General features: G+C 41.8%; 1 protein-coding gene across 3 annotated transcripts; it reads right to left on the minus strand.

Annotated features, from left to right (window-relative positions):
* Nucleotides 1-4,628: 4,628 nt before the first annotated feature.
* wipi1 (WD repeat domain, phosphoinositide interacting 1) lies at nucleotides 4,629-23,421 on the minus strand. Of its 3 annotated transcripts, none has more exons than XM_083932027.1 (13): nucleotides 23,123-23,421; nucleotides 19,739-19,821; nucleotides 16,851-17,017; nucleotides 15,455-15,551; nucleotides 13,633-13,730; nucleotides 13,025-13,117; nucleotides 11,837-11,907; nucleotides 11,523-11,630; nucleotides 11,242-11,406; nucleotides 10,432-10,539; nucleotides 10,018-10,157; nucleotides 7,583-7,683; nucleotides 4,629-5,369 (listed from the first exon to the last, which is right to left on the minus strand). In XM_083932027.1, the coding sequence occupies exons 1-13, from the start codon at nucleotides 23,209-23,211 to the stop codon at nucleotides 5,319-5,321; spliced, it is 1,371 nt and encodes a 456-aa protein (XP_083788153.1). In that variant the 5' UTR covers nucleotides 23,212-23,421; the 3' UTR covers nucleotides 4,629-5,318. The 3 variants fall into 3 exon arrangements, with proteins under 3 accessions (XP_083788153.1, XP_083788152.1, XP_083788154.1); XM_083932026.1 differs by having other exon boundaries at nucleotides 16,851-17,020; XM_083932028.1 differs by lacking the exons at nucleotides 4,629-5,369; nucleotides 7,583-7,683 and adding an exon at nucleotides 10,602-10,663 and having other exon boundaries at nucleotides 10,025-10,157; nucleotides 16,851-17,020.
* Nucleotides 23,422-24,475: the final 1,054 nt, after the last annotated feature.

The raw sequence follows: 24,475 nt of genomic DNA on the forward strand, positions 1-24,475 counted from the left end.
CCATGAACAGCATGCTCTTTTCCCCGAACTGAAGGCCAAACCAAGTGTGTTCCTCCTTGTATTGCTGTCATTGTCTGACACTGCTGCTGCAATGATGTAACACAGGTTCAAATAACCAGCGTGTACGATAAAATAAAGTTCTAATAAAAGTCAGTCAATATATCGGCAATGTGACCACCAGGGGAAAGATGAATGAATGTGTGTGTAGGCAGTTTATCCTACATGTAACTATCAACTTTGGTTTTCTCTTACTTCTCTAACTTAGATCCTCTTTGGTCACAAGATTTGGAATATGTGGTGGTTTGTTTCCTTGCCGACAGTTACTTTTTTATCGGCCTTTGCTTTTTAGCTTCCGATAAAAAAATCCAAACAATAGAGATTTGTCTCAGTGGTCAAATTCCCTGGAGTGACATGTAACAAAACAAAAAATAACATTATTGTTCGCAACAGAAACTGCTTTCTTACACTTGCCCAATGCCCCCGAGACATGGATTCCATTCTTCCACACTTTAACTCAGATTGTTTTCTTGTTCTCGTCTCCTCTCTCCCCTGGGATTATTGTCATACCTCAGCAGTATGTTGTCTCTCTGGGTGTGAGGTTACAGCAGCTTGTATTGCTTTCTCCTAACTCATGAGTTATATAAGGCTGTACTGATAAAGGACATTCCTTGTGAGAACATGAGTCCCAGAACCATAACCTGTGATATTTGCTGTACACCATGTCTTCTTTAGTGCCTCGGAACGCGTGATGACGTAGAAGTTTGCAGCTGAAAGCAAAAGCAGAAATAAGAACAGGAGTCATAAAAGTGTTGGTCTGGTAGACACTAATAAAAGGATATGAAGCCTTAATTGTAAAGCTAAATACTACAGGCAACTTCCCAGTCAAAGTGTGGATTGCTTCTCATAAAGAGACAGGTGTGAGTTTAAAGGAGTGCGCCCTCCTGTGTGGCGTTTGCCAGTTCTCCCCGTGTCAGCGTCCTCCGACTTCCTCCCACAGCCCAAAGACATGCAGGTTAGGTTGGGGACTCGGATGTGGGCGTGGATGGCTGTCCTGTCTTTTAACAGAAAAAGCCTTTGGAATATAAGATATGCAGTAGAGTAGTTTAAGTCAGTGCTGTAATATATCGTACGCCCGCCAGTGGCAGCACTGAGCGCACCTCTGTAGTTCACGCTACACAACTTCAGCCTTGATTTGCCACTGGATGTCTGTGTTCAGAGCTCCAGTGACATTGGCTTAGTGCTTTTTGTGTGTTCGTTTGGAGTCCAGATATAGGCACTGGAGAAAGATCTTGTTGGGTGTTTCCCACTATTGCCGATCAGTCAAGTAATTTGAAAACCACAACTTTAAAGTTACAAGACAGCAAATTGTGTTAAGTGAACAGTACAGCGGTCTGACGATCCTTTCGCTTAAAGTGTAGTTCCAGCGTAAAATCATCCCATGGTCTTTTTCGGCACTTGCATGTATATATTTTTTGTGTAACAACTATTAACGGAGAAATCCGGGAGTCGCTAACAGCCGGATGTGGCTAACACTGATTAGCTCTGGGCAGCATTGTGAAGGTATTAAAACGTCTTTTTTAACCACTAATACTGCTCAAAATAACACCAAACCTCCGCGGTAGCATGAGAAGAGTCCCTACACATAAAACAAAGCACCAACAACATAGTTAGTGAACCCAGAGTTTATTAAAAGAGTGTTTTAAAGACTTACCTACTGGCCCCTGTACCAGCTCCTCTCATAGTAAAGTCCATTCAAGTGGATTACCAAAGTCAATCCCATTGGTGCTTTGTTTTCTGTGTAGAGACTCTTCTCATGCTGCTGCAGAGGTTTGCTGTTATTTTGAGCAGTATTAGTGGTTAAAAAAGACGTTTTAATGTCTTCACTGTACTGCACCAAGCTAATCACTGTTAGCCACGTCCAGCTGTTAGCAACTCTCCCGGATTCCTCCGTTAATAGTTTATACACGAAAAAAACACTGTGTCCATGGCTTATTTGATGCATGTAAGTGCTGAAAAAGACCATGGGAGGATTTTGCGCTGGATTTACACTTCAAGACTTCAGTTGCTGAGTGAGAAAGAAATCTTGTCTTTTATTTCACGTTTTGCATAAATGTTTTTTTTAGTTTACATCTGCCAGATGTTGTTTTTTTCTACATTAAAAGTTTCCAAACTGTTTACCATCCAGCTTTTGATATTTCTGTAACAAATTGCTCGCCTTAACATCCCTGTTAACTGTTTTGATAATGATCCACTTTTCCCATTTACCCAGTAACTGTCCTTTACTCTACTCCTGGAAAATGATTAAAAAAACAGGCTCTTGAGGCTAAACCGTAGGTTGGTGCTGTACCAGCTACCATTTCAGCAGCTTTTACCAAATTTCCACTGCATGGTACGGCTCAGCGTGACTCAATTTTGGTACCAGGTGCTTTTCACGATTTTGTTTCCACTGCAGACATTACCCCTAAATGTAGGCGTGGATCTTAGCTGATCATCAAAGCGATGACTTGTGAAACTATTGTGACATCATCTTCAACGTAACACGGTGTGTTTCCTTGCTGGATCCTTTCAGCTGTAACTAAAGGAACGTCTGTACTTTGTCAGTTGACCATGGCCGGTCGCCACTTTTTAAAAAATCTGACGCATTCACACTTACTGGAAATACTCAGCTTTAAGGCCCATTCCCACCCTACAGTAAATACGGATATGGACCCTTTCGTCCAGGCCCAGAGGTCATTTCACCTCTGAGCTTACGAATCCAGAGTGCTCCGGACGGAACGGAGCAATACCACCTGAAATTGAGGGGGCAGTATAGAGTCAGTCTAACCATTCAGGAAAATCGACGAAGAAGAGAGTAGTAACTGGGCATTTAAAAAGCTATAAAGCAAAGCATCGAAAGAAGCGGCAGACACACAACAAAATCAAAAGAGTTATATTTCCAGTGTTGGTGTTGTGTTAAAAATACAGTGTCAATTCAACACTTGTTCAGTCTATTTCAACTATGTGAGAGTTAGTTCCTCAAAAGACTTGCTGTTAATCCAGTGAGTTAAATCTAAGCAACTCTGAACAGAGTTGCTCCCAGAATTCCAATGTATCTGACGTCTAACTTTCTTTTTGCTTCGTTTGACTCAACCAAGTATCTTTGTGTAAGTAAAAGAAACGCAGCATGTCTATTTAATAATACTTTCTATGCAATAGTATTTTTTTATGTGTCGTTAATAAGTCTCACGTAGGCCTGTCTGCACAGTGACCATAAACTGTGATTGTGACAAAGTCCCATGTTAAGCTTATCCTGATTGTTGTATGTTTTGATGGGTGCATTAATGTTCCTTTTACACAAAATTGTTGATGAATACATCATTTGCTTAACGTAAATATACATGTTTGGATAACAGTTGTGTTTTTAAAATGAAATAGACTATAAAAGATTTCTATGTTGAGTCATATACAACACTCTCCACAGTGTTCATATAATTTGAGCCTTATTCAGTGTTAAAAACACACTTAAAGTGTCTGCGCCCCCTTAACAAGCGACTGTCAGGTAAGCAATGACAACTTGTAGAAAGCTTCTGGTTGCATGAGAACTAGAGGTACCTCGAAGTGTCATGGGGATTACATTCCGTCAGCAGTGCTAGTGCTGCTAGCAAAAGTAAGCCATTATTGTGGACAACTTGCACATTTTTTCGTGTGCAGCCCCAATCTCGGAACCCATTGGCTATCCATCTGGAGAAGGTTTAGCCTCTGGGGGCAACGGCTAATAATTTGGGCTTTCCGGTGTAGCCAGCAGATATCCGGGGAAAGACTTCCTCTTCCGAGCGGCAGACATTGTTTACGGTCTCATTAGCAACTTGACACACAAGAATGGAGTTGGAGAAGAGAGGTGATGTCCCTATAAACAGATACCTACATGGGAAAGCAAAGAATTGAAAGCTAAAGTGTTGTTGGAGGATAGTGGATGGGTTCTTTTGCGCCTACATAGACGTTTACCCTGCTCAAACGTCATAATCAATACTATTCAAGCTACAAATGGAAACCAGACCCAACTGCTACCCGAACCCCTTCCCTGTGCCTACAGATTCTGAATTCATATAGAGATATCTGTTAATAGAGATTAGTGCGGCCCTCAATCATACGCTGACTCGCTAATTTGAAAGGAGTTCTGGTCCACTAGTGCTGAGAGTAGTTCACACTCTTTTCTTTGGCAGTACTTTTGCTTGAGTAGAATATTGTAGTATTTATTCAGGCACATAGCCAGGTGGGCCATTTTTGGGTTAAGTTGTCATAGAAACGCAGAGCACTGTGCTGTCATCGCTAATCACAGCCTAATATGGTACGAATAAAGAATAGGTCACTGTCTACTGATAGCTAAACGCACTTATGCAACAATACATGTGAAGAGTGGCTGTAAATGTTATGAGATGTTTGACCTGGGACTGACTTCACTTATACAACCTTTAACAGCCACATACGTCCGTCATTAAAATCAACCTTTATCAAGGGAGAAATGAAGTAAAGTGAAACAAGACAAATACTTTGCTTTGCATAGGTTCATTCTTACTCAAATCTGTGTTTATTTCTCGGTTTCTTTCACTTGTTTTGGTCTTGTGCAATGAGCAAAATACTTTGCTCTTTTACAAATGATAATAGGCACAAACATACAGTACATAGACACCTTCTGAAAGTATCCAGGAGGCATACACAGAAACATCTAATACAAGTCAACGTAGTAAAATACAATACAGAATAAAAATGAAAACAATTCATTTCTTGGACTTAAACTAAAATATTATTAATGATAACAAATAAAAATGTTGCTACAATAATGCAACTTACTGAAATATTTGTCAAGTAAAAAAAAGCTCTGAAAATTGTAGTTATATTTCTGCTCCAGCATGCAGCTCATACTTTCATAAACACTGCTGAAAGACAAACTCCCTGATTCTTTTCTTGTTTGTTTTCTAAGTAGCCAACAGCATCTACCAGTTCAGAAATGTTCTCGTAGTTCATAGTTGATGTTTTGAGACCCAACTGTAAGCTGGAAGGAAGGTTTAGAGGTACTATTGGTGCTGTGACAAAATCAGAAGTGTATCTTAAACATGATGTAGACTAACATGACGACCAGATTAGGATTCTCTCTCAAATGACTACACGATATCTGCTTCTTCGTCAGTGTTTTGTTTCCCACGTCGACCTCAATGTTAATCAATATTATTTTCTCTCTAACTGAAAAAGTAACTTGGCACCCTGAAAGACTTTTTTTGCTGGTTCATCCCACTTGCCAGCGCCTGTCTGTCTGTTTGTCCATCTGTCCTTCTACCCATTCACGAGCGCCTGGCCTGGCCACCTCCAGTCCCGTCGCGGCACCAATTAATCTACCAAAACACATGAACACACCCATTAGTTTTGTCTACAGGATTTGTCAAATGCAGCTCACGTCCCACTCTCTGGGTTAAAGGAAAATTCCGGTACAACACATACAAAACAATTCAAACCTTTCAGGGCATTTTTTTGGTGATGTTTTTACCTCTGCTGACATAGAATCATCCTATATTTGATAAGATGATGTTTTATTACAGATGAACAGGGAGCTAGTTTGGTTTGCTGGCAAGAAACCAAATCTAAACGTTAGCTACAGTTAGCAGATAGCTAATGGAGGGGCTCATTTTTGTGTTTACCTCAGTTGGACTCCGAGACCCAGAAGTGGTTAAAATAAAGCAAGTGTAATGTATAAAATATAAAATAATATAAAATAAATGAAGTATATTTCGAAAGCTTTCTAAATAGCCTACACTTTTTTTTTTGCTGAATTCAAGGAGATAGCTAAATAGTGTTAGCTCGGGGGCTGTTAACGACTCTACCGTATTTCTCTGTTAACAGTTGTTACACAAAAAACGTATAACTATCTTATTTTATGTGTGTAAGTGCTGAAAAGACCATGGGATGATTTTTGCGCCGGAATTACACTTTAATGCAAGCTTTGTGTAATATAATGTACACAGTACTCACTCTTCTCATGGAGTAACATACTTTTACATAGTTATATAGCATAGAACCCGAATGGGTGTTTAAAGGTCCCATATCATGCTCATTTACAGGTTCATATTTGTATTTTTATTTTCTACTAGAACATTTTTACATGCTTTAATGTAAAAAAAACCAACACATTATTGGCACCTGTCTCTATAAGACCTCCTACAAAAAAAAACCCAGTCTGCTCTGATTGGTCATTGTGACAGGGTCTTCCAAATCTGGGCTCTCTGCGACTCTGCACCGTCATTGCAGCCGGGGAATAACTGTAACATCATTGTAGCAACACTTTCTACCTGTATATAGTATAGTTGTGACATCACAACCGTACAGAAGTCCTGACGGCTCGTTTAAAGGCACAGTTTCTGAATACAAGGTGTGCGCATTTCTCTGGATTGTGAATTATGACGCTATCACAGTTTTTATATAGCACCTCGACCTGCTTTATAATAAAGAAAGGGAATGGAAATCTCACACAAAATGTCCTGCAGCAACAATCAAAGGCCACATTAGTCACTACATAACTGTAATTGCTACACTAATTAAGACCTTTTCAGGAATGGAATAGATGCCTTTTGTCATCCAGGGGACAATATTTTCCCTCTGGTGTAGAAAACGATAATGATGTCAAAATGAAGCTTCATGAACCATTAGTTGTATGTGTTGAGGCCAAGATGGTGCTCTTGGTTTAAAGAAAAGGACTCAAGGAATGGTAATACAGCACGTTTTCAACCCGTTGTTGAACAGCGAGCACCATCCAGTGGGCTCAGAAATAAAGAAAATGCTTCATGAAGCTTGGACATCTCTAGGAAATGGAGCAGTGTAACTGTAACAGATGTGAAAGCATGAAAAAAAAAAAGTTGTTCTGTTCTTTCAAAGGGTGCAACAGTGATGGATGCCAAAACTTACTTTGCTGTTGAGGAATGATCACCTTCTCCTTCCTCCTTTCATCATTTAAATATTTAAATATATACACCATTCTTTTGTTATGTTCAATGGGGCATAAGTGTTTTTGACCCAATTCCTTGTTTGCTCACTTTCTGTATGTAAAGTGTTTTGCTATATATTGATGTATTCATGAGTCAGCCTGAAATAAAATCTGAATTTTTACCTCCTTTTCTTTGCACCATGTGGGTGCAGAGAAAACCTCGCAGTATAAAGTAATACTAACTCAACAGCAGAACAGACTGCTCATCATACAGTCGAATAGAAAACATTTCCAAGAATAACTGAAGAGTAGAACCTTCTCGGAGGAAGGATTTATTGCAGGGCTGTTGGATTAAACTGCATTCATTTTATGCTAATAAACCGGATACTGACCTAACAAGTTATTGCTTATTATGTGAAGAAATCTTTGTCAGCTGACTGAGTCTAAAGTTCCTGACTCTGCTCTCATTTGAAGAACATCTTGCTGGTATTGGATAAGTTATTCCAATCACTGTTGATATTAGGGAAGGTCTGTCTTTCTGTGTGCATGAATGCTTTGGCATGCCTATAAAGTACACTTGTTGTAGGAGAGCTAGCTATAAGCTGATAGTTAGCACTTCTGGATGCTCACAGGAGGAAACTCGTTCTCGTCGTCCAGACACACAGGACCAGCAGCGAACTCGTGTTCTGGGATGACTTCGCCTTTCTTTGCCCCGCCATCTTCAGAGTAGCCTGGGTAGAAACAGAAGGAGGCAGACGCATCTTTAGAACAGTCTGATCTTTACTTGACACAGGCAGACTTCATGTTCTCCATATAACCTGTGTGAACATTTAATGAGTTCCCTTCAGATCTGCTCAGTGTCACCAGCTTTAAGGCTTAAAGGACGGGTCCATTCGTTTTTTATATCATTCCCAGTACTGGTAGCCTCGTGACACCATCCTAATATTGCAAGCTCCATTGTATTTTACTCTGAGATCAGTGCAAAAGTGAAAATTTGGAGAAGTTTGCCCTGCGACCGAACCAATCGGCTTTGGTTTTGAGGCGGATTTAAGTGTGATGAAACGAGAAGCTACTTTTCAGTGTAAACAAAATGGCGGCTTCCATGGATTGGATGAGATGAGCGCAGCTAGCGGGCAAACCCCTCACTAACAGTTTTTTCTCTTGGATCCATCTGTTGAAATATGGACCCTGCACCTGTTATTGTGCCTTTTAAATTCGTGAATTCGTAAATTTGTGTTAAACAAACAGCAAATATCCTTTACCAATTATTTTGTTTACTCTTTGAGCTTTGTCTCAACGTTAGTACGTCATGCGCTTCGTTGATCTAATTGGTTGATTTGGCTGTATGTTGGTGATGGTCAGATGTCCTCAAAGCAATTTCAGTCAAAAGCAACTGGACTTGGTTATTTGTCTAGGAAGACATTTCACCTCTCATCCAAGAGGCTTCATCAGTTCATGTACGCATCTGACCAGGCTGGGACTGGACCAGAATATTCACAGGCTGATAGTCAGATGGCTTATCCAATCAGCAACCAGGATGTTTCGCCTCTTCCCAAAAGATCGAGAGTTCCCAGGTGTACAGTATATGCTGAGCAAATGAGAATCAATCATTCTGGCAGAGCTTACGCACTCAAATCCTATAAACACGTTTTCCCACATGACCTGGCGTCGGTTTCTGTATGATAGTGTTGCTTCATTAATCAGTTTGGAGAAGCAAACAGGACACTAAGCAATTTACTGCTGTGGATGCTTCAACACACAATAACACAAACTTTGGTTCACCAAAGTCACACGACAACACAAACTAGCTAACCGATCAAGGTTGTGGGGGAACAGAGCTGGGTCTGTCTGATGTTCCTGTCTGTAATAGAGAAGGTTTTCGTTGCCACTGTACTCTATGGGGGAATTGTTGGGTCTATGTAAATCATAAATAAGTCATAGAGTGTGGTCTTTACCTACTCTGTAAAGTGTCCTGAGATAACTTTTGTTATGATTTGGCACTATAAATAAAATTGAACTGAATTGAATTGAAAATGACAGATTTTGTCAAAGGCAAAGGAGTCTTGCGGCTTTGAAGAGAGCGATATGAACTGATGTGGATGGGAGCAGCATAATTCGTATTTTAGCAACCTAAGAACAAGGACCATCTTAAAAATGTTTAAATAGAAAGTAATATAAGTTTAAATATATACTCTATTTACAATATTTTCACTTCTTTATCTTGCCATCAAACGGCCCTTTCTGACGGGAAAATGAACTGTTATATTTCCCTCTTCAAAGCCACCAGACTCCTTTGACTCATTTTTACAGACAGGACACAGGAGATACTGGTAACATAACGCTGCCAAACCTGGGATCCACAGCATTAACAGTTCACTTTACTTCATCCAACAGCTAAAAAACAAGTACGATCAAAAGACATAATGAGCATATGTGAAATGGGGCACCCTGGTAAGCTATCTGAAGCATGTGATTCAGGGCCCGGACACTAAGCAGATAATAAACACATTTTAACATTGTTTAGATAAAAAAAGAGTTACATTGCTAAGCTTCTGTGATGTTATTTCCAAACAGCTAATGTACTCAGATAGCAACGGCCAACACTGGCAGCCTACATGGGTGTGTTTTCATTCACATTTGATTGGTAATTGACTGCACTGCTTCATGGAACACACACGAAGAGTAGTTGTGTTCTGGTGAACACAGCGCTGAGGATTTCAAAGCTTCAATGGACATAAAATAGTGAGCCAATCCGAAAAGGGCCCGAGGACAGTCCTGCATACAACATGCATCAGGTCTTGGTTTAGGAACTATAGTGTAGTGCTGTCAGGGAGCTAACCCTCTACTTCTCTCCTCTGTCAACCACAAACCTTGCCGTCCTCATTAGATCATCGCAGTCATAAAAAGTACTAAGGTACTAAAAGGCCCTCGGTTAAACACTTATGGGGAAGTTATTTCAGCAGTTTCTTTTTTTAAGGAAACCCACAACCTGACTGAGCTGAACTAAGAGATAAGTCAAACCCTTCCTGTTACACACACATAAAGAAATGTCTGCGACGACTAACCAGTGAGGGTTGCAGTGACAGGACCAGAGGCTGGTAAGGCAGCGGTCGCAGCGTAGGAAGGACAAGCCTGTGCTGGCCCTGTGACCTCTGACCCTTCTGACTCTGTTCCTTCACCTGGGTCATCGTCAGTACCAAAAACCCTTAAAAGGAAGGGAGAAGAGAAGAGAAGGAAGCAAGAACACAGTGAGTGAAAGCAGTAAAGCAACTTTACATCTCACGGTTTTTCAAGACATTTCTTCTCAAGTCTAGCACTTTGAGCAATGAAGTTTTGTGTGTGACACATAGACGTTTTGTTGGTTTCAATTTGAGTTGTTATTTTATGTTGTGATTGTGCAGGGCCTTCTCCTCCCTCCTCCTGGTTAAGCCTGATGCTGAACATGTATCCTACCCCTGTGAAATCACTTGCAGCCTCACCTGTGCTTGTGGGCTAACATGCACTCGCCTCCATCCAGTGGATCCACGTTGTAAATGCACAGCTGGCCGTCAGCTGTGGCCACCAGCAGCCGCGGAAGCTTCTGGATCCTGGAACAACAGATTGAGTATCTGTTTCAATTGTTTTATAACAATTACAGGCGTTCACTTACGTCCAAGCCAACTGTGAGAGGAACGAGAACTGATCCATTTATGATCCTTTGTCCTATAAACCCTATAAAGAGATTCCCATTTCTGCGTCAAGCCTCATCCTAATTCTCAGAGTGTGTTTAGAAAAGGAAGAATCATAATCTCTTTACTCTTAAAGTGTAATTCCGGCATAAAATCATCCCGTGGTCTTTCTAAGCAGTTACACACATCACATAAGCCATCAAGACAGTTTTTTTTCGTGTATAAACTATTAACTGAGAAATCCGGTAGAGTCGCTAACAGCCAGACGTGGCTAACTGTGGTTCTCTAACTACGCTGTTGGTGCTTTGTTTTATGTGTAGGGACTCTTATCATGCTACTGCAGAGGTTTGGTGTTATTCTGAGCAGTATTAGTGGTTAAAAAAGACATTTTAATGCCTTCACTGTACTTCCCCGAGCTAAACAGTGTTAGCCACGTCCAGCTGTTAGCGACTCTCCCAGATTTTTACGTTAAAAGTAAAAAAATGTCTCTATGGTTTATTTGTTGTATGTAAGTGCCGAAAAAGACCACGGGATGAATTTGCGCCGGAATTACACTTTAAGGTCAAAGACACACAAACGCAGAATGACTGGGTGTAATGTGAAGACCACAGAGAAGCTCACATAGCTAGGGTGCAGACGTTCCTCTGGCCGGATGTCACGAGGTGAACGGTGGCAAAGGCTCGGTCCTGGCTCATCATGCCGGATACCTGAGCAGGGAGGTAGCTGCTGGCTGCTGAGAACATCTTTCCCATGTAGGCTGTCCAGGTGGCAGACTCGTCCCCTCCACTACACAGGGAAACCAGCACCCTTTAGAACAAGTTCATCCTACAACTGGATTTATGCTTTCCTAAAATGTTGCACTGAATGATCAAATGAACTTGTTGTGTTTGCAGTCTGTGTACCTTGGACCCAGTTGCTCTAGTTTAAAGATATGCACCGTCTCTGTGTTGCTGGACGCACAGAGGAACTGGCCATCAGGGCTGAAGGATAAAGAGCTTATATTGACGTACCTGCAGACACACACATGACAAAAAGTGCAAAAACTTGAGGATTAATCAGTCATTTCAAGTGATGATGTCTCAGATGTGTACATGAACTGATGAAGCCTCTTGGATGAGAGGTGAAACGTCTTCCTAGTCAAATAACCAAGTCCAGTTGCTTTTGACTGAAATTGCTTTGGGGATAGTTCGTTTAGTCTGGACAAGTGAACTCTGACCTCTTCATGCCTCGGCGGAACTCAAACAGACGCAGACCCTCAGGAATGGAGAACACTCGGATGACGGTGCCCTGTAAAGACAGACAGTCATTTTTACTTTCGTTACAAGGGCTGCATATTTTCCAGCAGATACTTTGTTGATGTGCAAAAACTAGAGATTTCTGTTAGGAGCTTGGTTCAGAAGCTGGGAGCTGTTCTTTCCTCGTGACTTTGCCTCCAGCGCCCCACATTCATAATCTTACATGGAACTAGGTGATGGGTCATTTGAGGCAACTGGGGCAGAGCCTTAAAATTTAATATAATTCTGGATTATCGTGTGACATAAGTGGCTTAAAATGGGGTTGTAACTGCACTCGGCCCCTTGTTCAGTGTCAAGCGCCCTGAGTGTGGGAAAACAACATTTCCATGTTCAAAGCCTTTGGCAATGAAAATGACTGAATGCCTGTTGCCTTTTTGATTGTTATTTGCCACTTACTGTGCTCATTTGTTTGTAGTTAGCAGAAATTAGTATTTATTTTAAAGAAGGCAGCAACTGTGGTCACGGTGAATGATTATCTTCTACAGCACAAATTTGAAAGTCGGCCTTGAGGTTAATCTGCGGGATTAGTCACAAACCAAACCTCTGGTAAAAATAGTGTCCGATTAAACGTCCTGGAGTGGTTCTCCAAGACAAATGGATTACTGCCAAGTTATCAGAGAAGACATTTGCTTTGTTCCGGTGTAGTTGGAGGGGACGGGATCTGGTCAAGAATAGCCTCAAGCATCTTTCTGGAAGTTTACCAAAAATGAAAGCAGCAGAACAGCGCAGCAAAGTTTGGCTTTCTTTTCAGACCAAAGCAGTTGTTGCCCCACATTTTTTTTCACCTAAAAACCCCACTGTACCTAAACCCCTGTCATGGCTGGAGCTAATGGAACGCTCAAAGTTTAAAGAAATGGCAAGGGTTCATCCCCTGGGGAACATAAATGGGGATCTTCAGTATCGTAAAGAACAATGATGGCCTGATGGTGGAAAGGTAAAAGGAAATGCCAGGAAGTCATCACAATAACAAGGATTCATTCTCTGGGGAGCCTGAACATCCGAAAAGGCCCAAAGTGTCGGTGGATGGACAGACTGCCACCCTAGGACGGACTCTTGTTTTATCTTTGGAGCTCAGTGTACAGTAAGCCTGTCTCAGGGTCTATTTTTACCCTCTCTGAGGCGCTGGCAAGTTTGGTGGCTGAGGCGTTGAAGGTGAGAGCTGCCAGAGGACTGTCGTGAGCCGGGATCATGGTCACTGTGTTCTGAAACGACCAAGAGGATGAAGAAAGAGTGTTATTCCACACGTACATATAGCTCCTGCCACTAAAACTAGCTGCATTTCCATCTGGTTGCAGTATGTTTGTCACCATCCAATTTAAAAAGTGAAACCCACTTCTAAATTTCCCAAAACTGAAGTGATTCACTAGGCTGGCATCTGCCAGAGCCAGACAGCCCGCACGAGCAGCGTGTGAAGGCCACTTCTCTGAAACTGCTGCGGCTCACGCATCCAAACAGACAGAGTTGCTGCTGCGGCGCTGCCTCCCTTTCTACACTGAGTTTACCTATGATAATGGCCATAAACCACAGAACATAGCTCTTATTTATTACGGGCAAACACATTCATTTTTTCCCACAATAAAAAAGATGACTACCTATCTGTGAGTGTGTCCTCCACTCTATTTGCCAAGTCTACAGACACTGAATGCAATACAGTTAACAACGTAATTAAAATCAGTCGACAGAATGTAGCGTATTTGAGGTGTCCTGTGTTTCTTACCAAGTTGTTGGCATCATACACAATGATCTCCCCAATGGTGACACTGCCGGGGTATGCCAGGTAGGAGTTGGAATGGTTGATAGAAAGAGCACAGAGACCTGCGAGAGTAGACAAAGAATAATCGTCAACTTCAGGGCAAATGTGGTTTCAGACGGTCAGGGAACTCAACAGTCAGCTCTAGGGCAGAGGGCCACCTTTCGCCTCTTTCGTGCGGATCATGTCGGGAGCATTTGTGTTTGTTTGCATTACTCGTGCGAGACACGGAGGTTTCTTTCTGTCATCAACCATGGCCAGAATAACCCTTATTGCTGTTTTGTGCCTCTTATAAAAGTCTCAGACACATCAGAAAACATGTGGATTTATAACATCACAGCTCTGTGACTTCTCAGGGAACTGCGTCTGGAAGACTGCTTCCAGCGCTACTTGAGGTCCAGACTTTGTTTTGATTTAAAGAAAACAGATAGAAAGTATTCCAAAATAACTGAATGAAGTCTGAATTCACGTTTTGTCAGGTCTCTCCCCAATACTAGCAATCAACTTTTAAAATGCTTGTTTTTTGAAAGGAGTTTGGACCTATGATATCAATGCTGATAGGCTTTCGCCACATAGCGCCCCATTTTTACGTGTTTGCGTTGTAAAACGCGTCACCTTCCGCAAATATGCATAAAATACATTCCTGTCTGTAATGACTTTGTACGTGATTGCTCAGCGCAAAACACTCACTTGGCGTTAGGTTCAAAGTAACACTTAAACCACTCCAATAGTCTAAACCATAGACTGTATAGTGAAGTGAGGGCCAGCAGCTAGCTGTCACTCAAGAGGCTTTGCCCCTAATTATTCATAAACTTTAACCTCCAATAAAATAAAAACTAGCAAAACAATGAGAAACTGCTCTATTATGAAACCTGCTCCTACTGGACACTCAGTGAACTGGAATTTTTGGCACTTCCTTATTGGATCAACCAGGAAGTCGCTGTGGTGGGGGCTTGGTCCAAACAAACTAAAAATTAAGAAACTTTGTGTGAACCAGGAATGAGCACAGATTTTTTTTTTTACTTAGCGCGGTGGTTCTCAAACTTTGTACATGTCATACCACTTAAGAAAATATCAGGCTCTCTCAAGTACCACCACTCAGACCAATGTTAAAATACAGCAGTGTAGGCCGACACTATTCAGCTACAGACAGGACGGTTTATTCCTAATCAGGAGATTAATTATGGTTGACTGTCTTCAGTCATAGCCACGTTGTATGAAGGGGTAGCATCAGAAGTATCATGTCAGTGTTTTCAAACCAATCATTTTACCTCTGGTCACTCTCTTGCCATCACAGTTTAGCTCTTGAGCATGACTACGTAGCAGGTTGATATTGAAACTAAAATATTACAAGAAATGCTGAACTTATTTCAAATTACATTCCACAGATCTTAAAAGTTTAAGTATTTTCTTAGTGTTATATTAATTTAGTAATATATGTTTCCTTTTTTTATTTCGGATATTCCTTCAAGTACCTCCAGAGAAAGCTTGGGTACCACCAGTGATACCACAGTTTGAGAACCAGTGACTTAGGGGTCTAATATACGTATCTGTATGATGATCAAGTACCATTCCCTAGTGCTGTCCAAATGAAGCTACATGAAGCATTTTCTTTATTTTCTGAGTCCACTAGATAGAGCTTTCTGTTCAACAAAGGGTTAAAAACACACTGAATTACCATTCTTTCAGTCGTTTCTTTAAACCGAGAGCAAGAGTGTCATGTCACACTTTTCTGTTAAGTAATACACTGGAGCTATCCTTGAAAAGGTGTGAGGTATTGATGTCTTACCTGAGGGGTTGGACGGAGTGTCGAGCAGAGTCTTGAGCAGCTTCATGTCTTTGATGTTGTGGATATAAATGGACTCTTCAAGGCACACCACGAGCCTCTGCAAGACACAGCACACCTCAGGTCATCTTTACTCTCCTACGTAATGCCGTCAGGGTTGGCTCGCATCGGTGAAATCTCACTCATTAGAAGAACAACAACATTTTAACTGTTCAATCGATTCCACAAAGGGGACGTGAAGCCGCAGTTTCAGGTGTTGTTCGCAGAGACACAACACACTATTGTTCACTCCACTGGAGCAAAGGGAGATTAGCTTTCTGCCAACAGTCTACCTTTTGTCATGACAGTGATCTAACAGGTCCTTGTTGTAACAAAGCACATGAACGCCTCACTTTCAATGCTCAGAATTAAGTAACATGAAGCAGGGTGTCTTGTAACCTCCACATTTGTCAATTGCTTCTATTTTTAGGCAGTTTCTGATACTGATACTCTGATGTCATTTTCCACAACAGTTAGTTGTGACCAGGTAGTTCAATTGGACAGCTCATACTAAACACGTATCACTGCGCTTCACAAACTGTTAATGACATTAAAGTGCAATTCTGGCGCAAAATCACCCTGTGGTCTTTTTACGCACTTACATACATCAAATAAGCCATCGAGACAGTTTTTATTTTTGTGTAAAAACTGAGAAATCTGGTAGCGACACTAACAGCTGGACGTGGCTAACGCTGATTAGCTCAGGGCAGTACGTGAAGGCATTAAAACATCTTTTTTAACCACTAATACTGCTCAAAATAATCAATGTTAGCCACATCCGGCTGTTAGCGACTCTCCGGGATTACTTTGTTGTGTCTTGATGGCTTATTTGATGTATGCATGTGCCGAAAAAGACCAAGGGATGATCTTGCGCCGGAATTCCCCTTTAAGGGTTGTTAGTGTCGCTTAGTTCAATTATGAAATGTTGTCAGAAGAGGACGAAGGGACGGAAAGAAGCCTGGATACTTCGGTATCAAACCTCCAGGTGTGCTAATTTCACTTAAATGTACATGGCACAAAGTAGCAAATAGGGCTGAAAGGAAAAGAAATAAGACACAACCTGGATTGATAACACAAGACAAAATGAGAGCGTCATTGTGGAACAATAATTGTTTTATCTCAATGATGTTGTTTTTATCATGAATTACATTACAGAATGATTAAGGTTATAGATCTTTTCAAAGATGTAAACATACTTAATGTGTCCTAGTGTATTTCCTGTTGCCGTGTATGTGAATGCCATGAGCTGACAGGAAGTTAACAAGGACCAAGGCTGTTGCCTGGCAATGGAATTGCATTAAAAAGGTCTATAGCAGGTGTTGTAGCAGGTTTTGGAGTAGGTGTAGATGAGTTTGTCCACCTGTCTGTTGAGCTTGACGCCCAGGATGTTGTTGGGATAGCTGTAGTTACAGATCTCCGTCCCCTTCTTGAAGTGGTAGATGTTCATGCGCTGAGGCGTGGTGGTGCTCACCACGACGACCAGACTGCTGGAGAATAGACGCTCCACGATGTAGACATCTGGAGTCTCTGCTGGGGGGGGGATTCAGGGAGCAGACAGACAGGCGGTGATGGGCGCGCTGCTTTAATGATGACTTACCCAAACTGAGGAACAGATGAAGCAACCACAAACCTTCCCTCAAGAGAAATACAGCCATTCTTGTCACGTCAGAAGAAAGACTTTCCCACACTGTGGCTTCACGTTTCACACTCCATGTTATTATAGCTGCACACTTCCATTAAAGTGTATCTACATATTTGTACACACATGATTCCAGCCTGACATACTTGGTATCTTTGGAAACTTTGAGATCTCCACTAGGAAACTTAAAACAGATATATCTGGAGCCTGAACAATATATCGCCATAGCAAATGTTAGCAACCGATTTCAGCATATACTGTAGGTGTATACAGTATGTCCGTCAATAAGTAGCAGGAAATTACAGTGCAGAAGAGGCAACAGTATTCTAATTACATTTGTATCTGATATTTCAATTCTCAAATATAGCTATCTACATAATCCTGTATCAGTCGGCCTCTAATTTGTCCTATAATCCACCCAAACACATCAGAAACTCTCTTGTCCTTCATTGCCATGGGAGGCTTCGGCCAAAAACCATGAACATTGTGTAATTATAGCAAGCTCGGCCTAGTCTGAGCATCCAGCCACTAAAACCCCAAAACAACCCAGTGAGCGCTGTAGTGTGGAGAGGCAGACTTAATCACTGCGTCTGTCTGTTTACATACACAGGGAATTCCCTTCCTCCCCCAGTTATTCATGTAGTCTGGTTGTGGGTTGACGAATACATCACAATTATGTTGAGCTCATACTCTGATTTAGCAGAAACCTGGAAAAAGGAGAATACCGTCTAGATGAAGAATTCCAACATTATATTTCCATGGCAGAGGAGAGTTTAATCAATATGTTTGAACATGAGCTGCTCTCTTTCAAAACCAAGTCTCAAACCTGTGAGTCTGGAGCTGGTCCATGGACAATCCTTCACCAGTTTGTTTCTGCCTTTCTTTTCAAATTAATAAAAACAATCCCTGTATGTTTTGACTTATGACACTACATTATGGATACCGTCCTCACCAAAAATACGGCCATAGACGTCGATTGTGCATTCCGTGATTGTCACGACCCATATTTGCGTTTGTTGTTAGGCTGCGACTTTTATTGGTGGAGTAGGTGACTTTGGAGCCCCAAACTCCACGTCTGAGTGGTAACCGACTTTTACTCAGGAGACCCGTGCTTGTGAAGTCAGCTGTGACATTTTTTAAGTTAACCAATTTATGTCTGTGACATAGTTATGTCCATGACTAATTTTTAGGCCAATCAAGATATTTTCCTAACAACATACTTGTGTTGCGTCACCTTAAAGGTTATGTGTTTAACTTTCAGAAAACTGTTGTTTTAAGGACTGCAATAATGACATACAGTCATATTTACAGTAACTCTAGCTCAGCCAATGTTACGAAGCAACCTACTGCGGATTCATGCCACGCAGTGGAGTCACAACCAGCTTAGGTTTAAAAAGAACTAACATTAGCATCAAGCTGACATTAGCCAGCTAGCTGTAACTGAGCTACACTGCATGGCTCTGGCATTGATTGCTTCGTAACATTAGCTGATGAAGTCATTTGCAAACGACATGTCAGCCAGATCGACACCAGGAGTCTGGATTCATTATCAGACGTTATCCACTCAAGACAGAATTTTGATACGTCAGCTAGTTAACAATTCGTCCGCATTAGAATTAAATTGAATTTAATTGAATTCGCAAGCTAGCTCACATTAGCAAGCTAGCTAACATTAGCTGACAGCTTACACACAATATATTTCATGTCAGTGTTTCCTCTAGGATTTTGATCAGTACCGTGGGAAAAGGGTTTCGTTGTAACACCACAACACAGAGTCCAAACAGAAAACGTACCCATGTTCCCCAGGTCCTATGTTCTACAATCAGTGCCGAGTTCCCCGGTAAATAGGCTTATGTAGACCAGCGGCCTGATCCCAGTCACATTTACAAAGGACCCAGTCTGTCATCTAGGTATGAGGACGTGTCGTTTTAAATTTTCTTGGAACCAGATCAAGCTTAAAGAGAACTCAACCACCAGAGTGAACAATATACAGATTATGCACTGAGTGTAGCCAGCTTTGGCAGTCTTTCACAAACTCAGTGTGCCTTTCAGGATACGTTGTATACATCACAATATATCCTCCTGCAATTTTCAAATCCCAGAAGGTGCCATATTTGATAAAGGCAAAATGTGTGTCAAAATATCATTTGAAATTAAATATTGTGGTGCTGCAAAGATGGCCAACACATCAGGTTCTGCAGAATTAAGAAAAAATCTTTGCTACAGATTCTCGTAAAAATCCCTAAGAAATAATTTTATGTTTTTTTCCTCAGCATTGAGGAAATATGATGGCCTTACATATCATCAGCAATAGACGGGTCAGTCCGGGACACATCGTTTACACAAATGCAAAAAGAATTGTCCTGTTTATAACATTAGCCATTATAAATGAAATTCAATGATCCATTAATCCACCAGGGATATTCTTTTTGATTCTGGTGTTCATGCTGTCTTCATAGCTAAGCTGACAAATAGGAGAGATTAGAGGACACACTCAGCGATGTAACTGTACCAGCATGTGTTATAAAATCAGACTGTTCACCAGAGAAATCAATGTCACGTGTTTTTGGATGAATGCTTCTCCCACAGAGTCAGGGCGTCATACTAACCACTCTCATGGATGCAGTCCAGCTTTTCCACCATGGTCAGAGAAAACAGCTTGTAGCCAGTCTTTGTTCCCAGAGCCAGTGACCTGCAACACAGACACACACATGAAGTCCTAATATATCTCACCATTTCAAATGCTTCGTCAGGAAAAAAATGAATCTATGTGCCAAAATATGTTGCACTCCAACTGAAGATACAGGGACAGTTTGGCATGCAGTGGTTTGGGGGCCTTCACTTCCTCATCATCACACTGTCCTCCCTGGTCCTTACTATAGAGGGCCCCCTACTGGTGAAATGTGTCATGAAGTGAGCTCTTCTGGGAACACATGGACTAGCTGAAGTTGTAATCAAACACAAACACTTAAAGTAGTTTGACAAAAAAGAATAACTTGGTCCAACAACATTTTTTTCCTGGAGCCTTTAACTCAATCTAACAGTCTGTCTCAGAAGATGGAGTTGCTCAGTTCTCATCCAGTCTTTGAGTTTGATGTGACACCTTTTCAAAATACCATTGTCCAAACGTCCTGTCGAACATCACTAACAACAACAGCCGAACCTGTGAACCTATCACATCTTTCTTCAGTGAGATAGGAAAGCAGTAAAACGACAATTCCGTTGTTTTTTTGTTTTTTTTCTACTCAAATCGGATCAAACAACAGGGAACACAGCACCGCAGCACTGTAGAAATACAAGGCTTGGACTGGCTATGACCCGGGTATAGAACTGTGAAAGGGCATTACATTACGACAAGTTAATTACCAAATGCACTGGCGTTCAGTTCTATTGAAGTTCAATAAAACTGAATTCGGCAATCGACTTGTGTGGGCTGCCAATATGGACGTACACAGCTGCTAAGGCTTGTAGCATTGTAAAACAGTCTTGTTTAATAAACTCTGGGTTCACTAACTACGTTGTTGGTGCTTTGTTTTCTGTGTAGGGACTCTTCTCATGCTGCTACAGAGGTTTGGTGTTATTTTGAGCAGTATTAGTGGTTAAAAAAGACGTTTTAATATCTTCACTGTACTGCCCCGAGCTAATCAGTGTTAGCCAAGTTTGGCTGTTTGCGAGTCTCCGGGATTTCTCTGTTAATAGGTGATCAATGAAAAAAACTGTCTTGATGGCTTACTAGATGGATATTCATGCGGAAAAAGAGGGTTTGTTTTAAGCCAGAGTTACACTTTAAAGAGCGGATAGAAATGCAGTAGCTTGACTGTTATAAAGTGACCTAACTTCCCCTGTCTCCTGAATGTTTGCCCATCCTGGTTAATCGCACCACATTCTAAGCCTCTCTGTGATCAAATAAAAAGGGGCGAGTTCAGAAAGTGATGGACAGAAAGCCCCTCGTGTCAAACAAGATCAGACTTGCCATGTCTTACCGGCTCATGTTTCTTTTTTATGGGGACTCAACCCTGTAGTCCAAACAGAAGGTTTAACCTGTTTGAGAAATTGGTTCGTTTTAACACCGGTCATTTTCTTAATGGTCACCTATGCCATCGTTCCCCTCCATTAGAAACTGTACATTCCTGTGCTGTCTCATCCTGTTTCTGAGCAGGCGGAAACTGCCGAACTCTGCAGAAAATAGAGCACGCTTTTACCGTCCGTGTAGAACAAACTGATTGTGTGAAATATGCAGCTTTCCCCTGATCTCCTCCTTGTTTTCCAAAGTAAAGAGCTGATTGATTTTTGGATAAGGAATGAGTAATTATATGCTGGATACAAAGCGTAAATATCAAGTCTGCATTCTTCTGCTGTGTGAAAACTGGTACTGCCACTTGAACTGGAGATGAAAAGGCTATGTAAGGTGAGTGCAAGTTAGCGCAATACACACAACGCTTTCTTTCACAATATCCTGCTCTGATCCAAAATGAACAATGTGCTAAAGGCAGACCTCGTCCTGTTTACTGTTCAACGAGAGGAGCTTATAGAACTTTCTGTAATTATACGATTGTTTAAGAAGGGGGGGCTGTGACTTGGTAAAATCCTCAGCAACCTTTTGAGGAAGACAAGCACTTGGTAGTTGCTCACAGTGTAAAATGATATGCAATGAGTTACACCCTTGCATTAGAGCGACTGTTTGCTGCCACTGAGAACATACTAATCCAGTAGAGCTGTTAAAGCCATCAACAGAGGATACCGGTTACACTGTGATGAAAGGGCTACTCAAGCAACCCCCACCTAAATCCATAAGACTAGGTAAGGTTTGTCCAGCAGAGGTCAAAACATCCTGAACTAGCTTGACCCTAGTTTGGGTGAGTGAAAAACCCTGAGCCTTAATAAATCCAGGTTCCGGTTTGTAACGCAGACTGGGCCAGAACCTGTGCAGCAGCGGTGGGCGATATATCCTGACTACTGGAAGACAGTCAACTCGGGTTGTTCCCTGAACTCAGCTGAATGCCAACGTGAATGGAACACAGCTGTAGGTTGTTTGTTGTCTCCTAGCCCAAGCCAAGATAACCCTGACGTCAGTGCGTTTACATGCACATCAGTAACCCAAAGGGGCCTTACCCCGGTTAAGGGAATAGTCAAGTTATTAAAGTTCCCCTTGTATACATGAAAGGGGGTTGAATGGGAAAATGAAGGAGTAACTCGACCTCCGGTACAGTAGGTGGCGGTCCACCAACAAACAGCTGGACTAAATACAGCTATTTTTCACCTTGACCTTTGTCAAAATCAAAAAACGCTCGACTTTTGGACAGAATTAGGACGGAAAGGGGTCTTCTTGGTAGTGATGTTAGTTGCCGTGGTGAAGACCTCCTTTGGTCAAAAAGTAACGCTCTATGATTGTTGTTTTCGACGCCATTGCTTCCTGGTTTATTCTATTTCCAGGTCAAAAGCCACCGCCGCGGAGTGGGGAGCATGCGCAGACGGGAAACATGCTAATAATCCAAGAACGTTGTTTACATGCATGAATAATCAGGGAGCTGAAGGAGTTATCTAGGTCTGTTAACCAGGGTATGAGAACTCTGATTAAACCCGGGGTACGGTGTTTACATGGTGTGTGAGAAACCCGAATATAATCAGGTTTTTAAACTGCATATAAACGCACTGACTATGACATCATCAGGGTTATTTCTTCAAACTTTGATTAGCTTCTCCAGAGCCGGATGACATTATACAAATGTGTTTTTTACAGGCTGAATGGTACTCAACATGATAAGTAAACTGATCTTGTTATGTAAAATTGGCGGAGTGCCCCTTTAATTGCATGAATAGGCCTATGGGTCAGGGTGTATCTGGGTTAAATGACCAGTTTAGATCCACTCTTCTATTTGAAGTGCCTTCATGCATATTCTGAAGGCAAAGCCTCATACATTTGTTTAATTTCAGGGCGTAATCAGGCAGGATGAGTCTTGACTCCCCCGCTTGTTATCTGTCTGCTTGCTTACGTGGAGTCTTGGTTGAAAGAGGCGCAGCCAAACTGGTGCCCCGGTCCGTCCGGCCCGCCAGGCCCGCCGCCACCCTCTCCGGTCTCCATCCCGATTCCCAGCGACCTCCTTTCCTCCCTCCGCCCTGGATTGGAGGCCTGGGATCGGCTGCACCTCTTCGCTCGATGTCGGCGGAAGACGGCTCCAATTTGGAAGAAATATGGACCCGGATGATGTGTAGGTGAGCTCTCGACACAGAGCCGGCGGGGTTCTCCGCAGAAAATGAGTTAAATTCCCGTTTCACTGAGGTTATTTCTTAGGATCGGTTATCTGCAGCCTGAAGGAAAAGAGGAGAAAACAGAAGCAAAACAAGAACAGCTGACAGCACGACGTCACATCTCCGCCTCTTCTGATTGGCTGCTGGTGGGACCGTGTCGACGCTGGCTTCTGTTTTGATTGGTCGGACGTGCAACGACGTGTTTTTATTGGCGGAGTGGGCTTTGTTTGTGTCTGGCAGCTCCAAACTCTGCGCTGGACAACAAATACCTGAGTGAAGAACGTCCTGCAGAACCCCCCCCCCCCCTGAGACGGGACTGTAGGGGACACCGGGGTCATGTATAACGCCTCAAAGTGCACCGATCGGAATGAAGACAGATCAATGGAACTGATTATACACATGGTCTGTGATGGTCCCTCTCTGCCTGCTTAAGGACAAACTGATGTCTTGTGATTGTCAAAGGTTTTCTGAGGTAGCTTATAGCAGGTCAGCATATAGTTAAAAAGAGAAGAAACAACAACAACAATCATTCAGCAGGCTAGAATTAAGAATTATTACTTTAGATTCAAGATTCAAGAAGCTTTATTTATCCCGAGGGAAATTATTTTGCAACAGTTTCAATACAAAGGTGGAAAAGGATCAGAGTAACAATAAGCATAAACATAAATCAAATCAAAATAAAGCTAACGTAACATAAATCAAACAATTAACTAAGTGTGACAGAGTGAAACAGACATCGTGGTTAAGCGTAGGTATATACAATATACAACAATACGCACTGTGCAGTTTAGCAGCAGATTGAAATAAAATAAGTACAAACTAAATAAGTGAGAAGCAGCGATAAGTGATAACAGTGTTAAAAATGTAGCAGCATTTCCTACAGAACTAAGTGACAGTATGGCACAGTTGAGTGTAGCAGCCTTTCTTACTGAAGTAAGTTACAGTCAGTTACAGTAAAGCACAGTGTAGCAGCATTTTACTGAGATACGTTACAGTAAACCACAGTGAAATGTAGCAGCATGTCCTAAAGCACAGTAAGTGTATCAGCAGATAGTTACAGTACCATTAATAAATAAATAAAGTGATGTAGTGGTGAT

The sequence above is a fragment of the Echiichthys vipera genome, assembly GCF_963691815.1.
Source record: "Echiichthys vipera genome assembly, chromosome: 17".
Lineage (NCBI taxonomy): Eukaryota > Metazoa > Chordata > Actinopteri > Perciformes > Trachinidae > Echiichthys > Echiichthys vipera.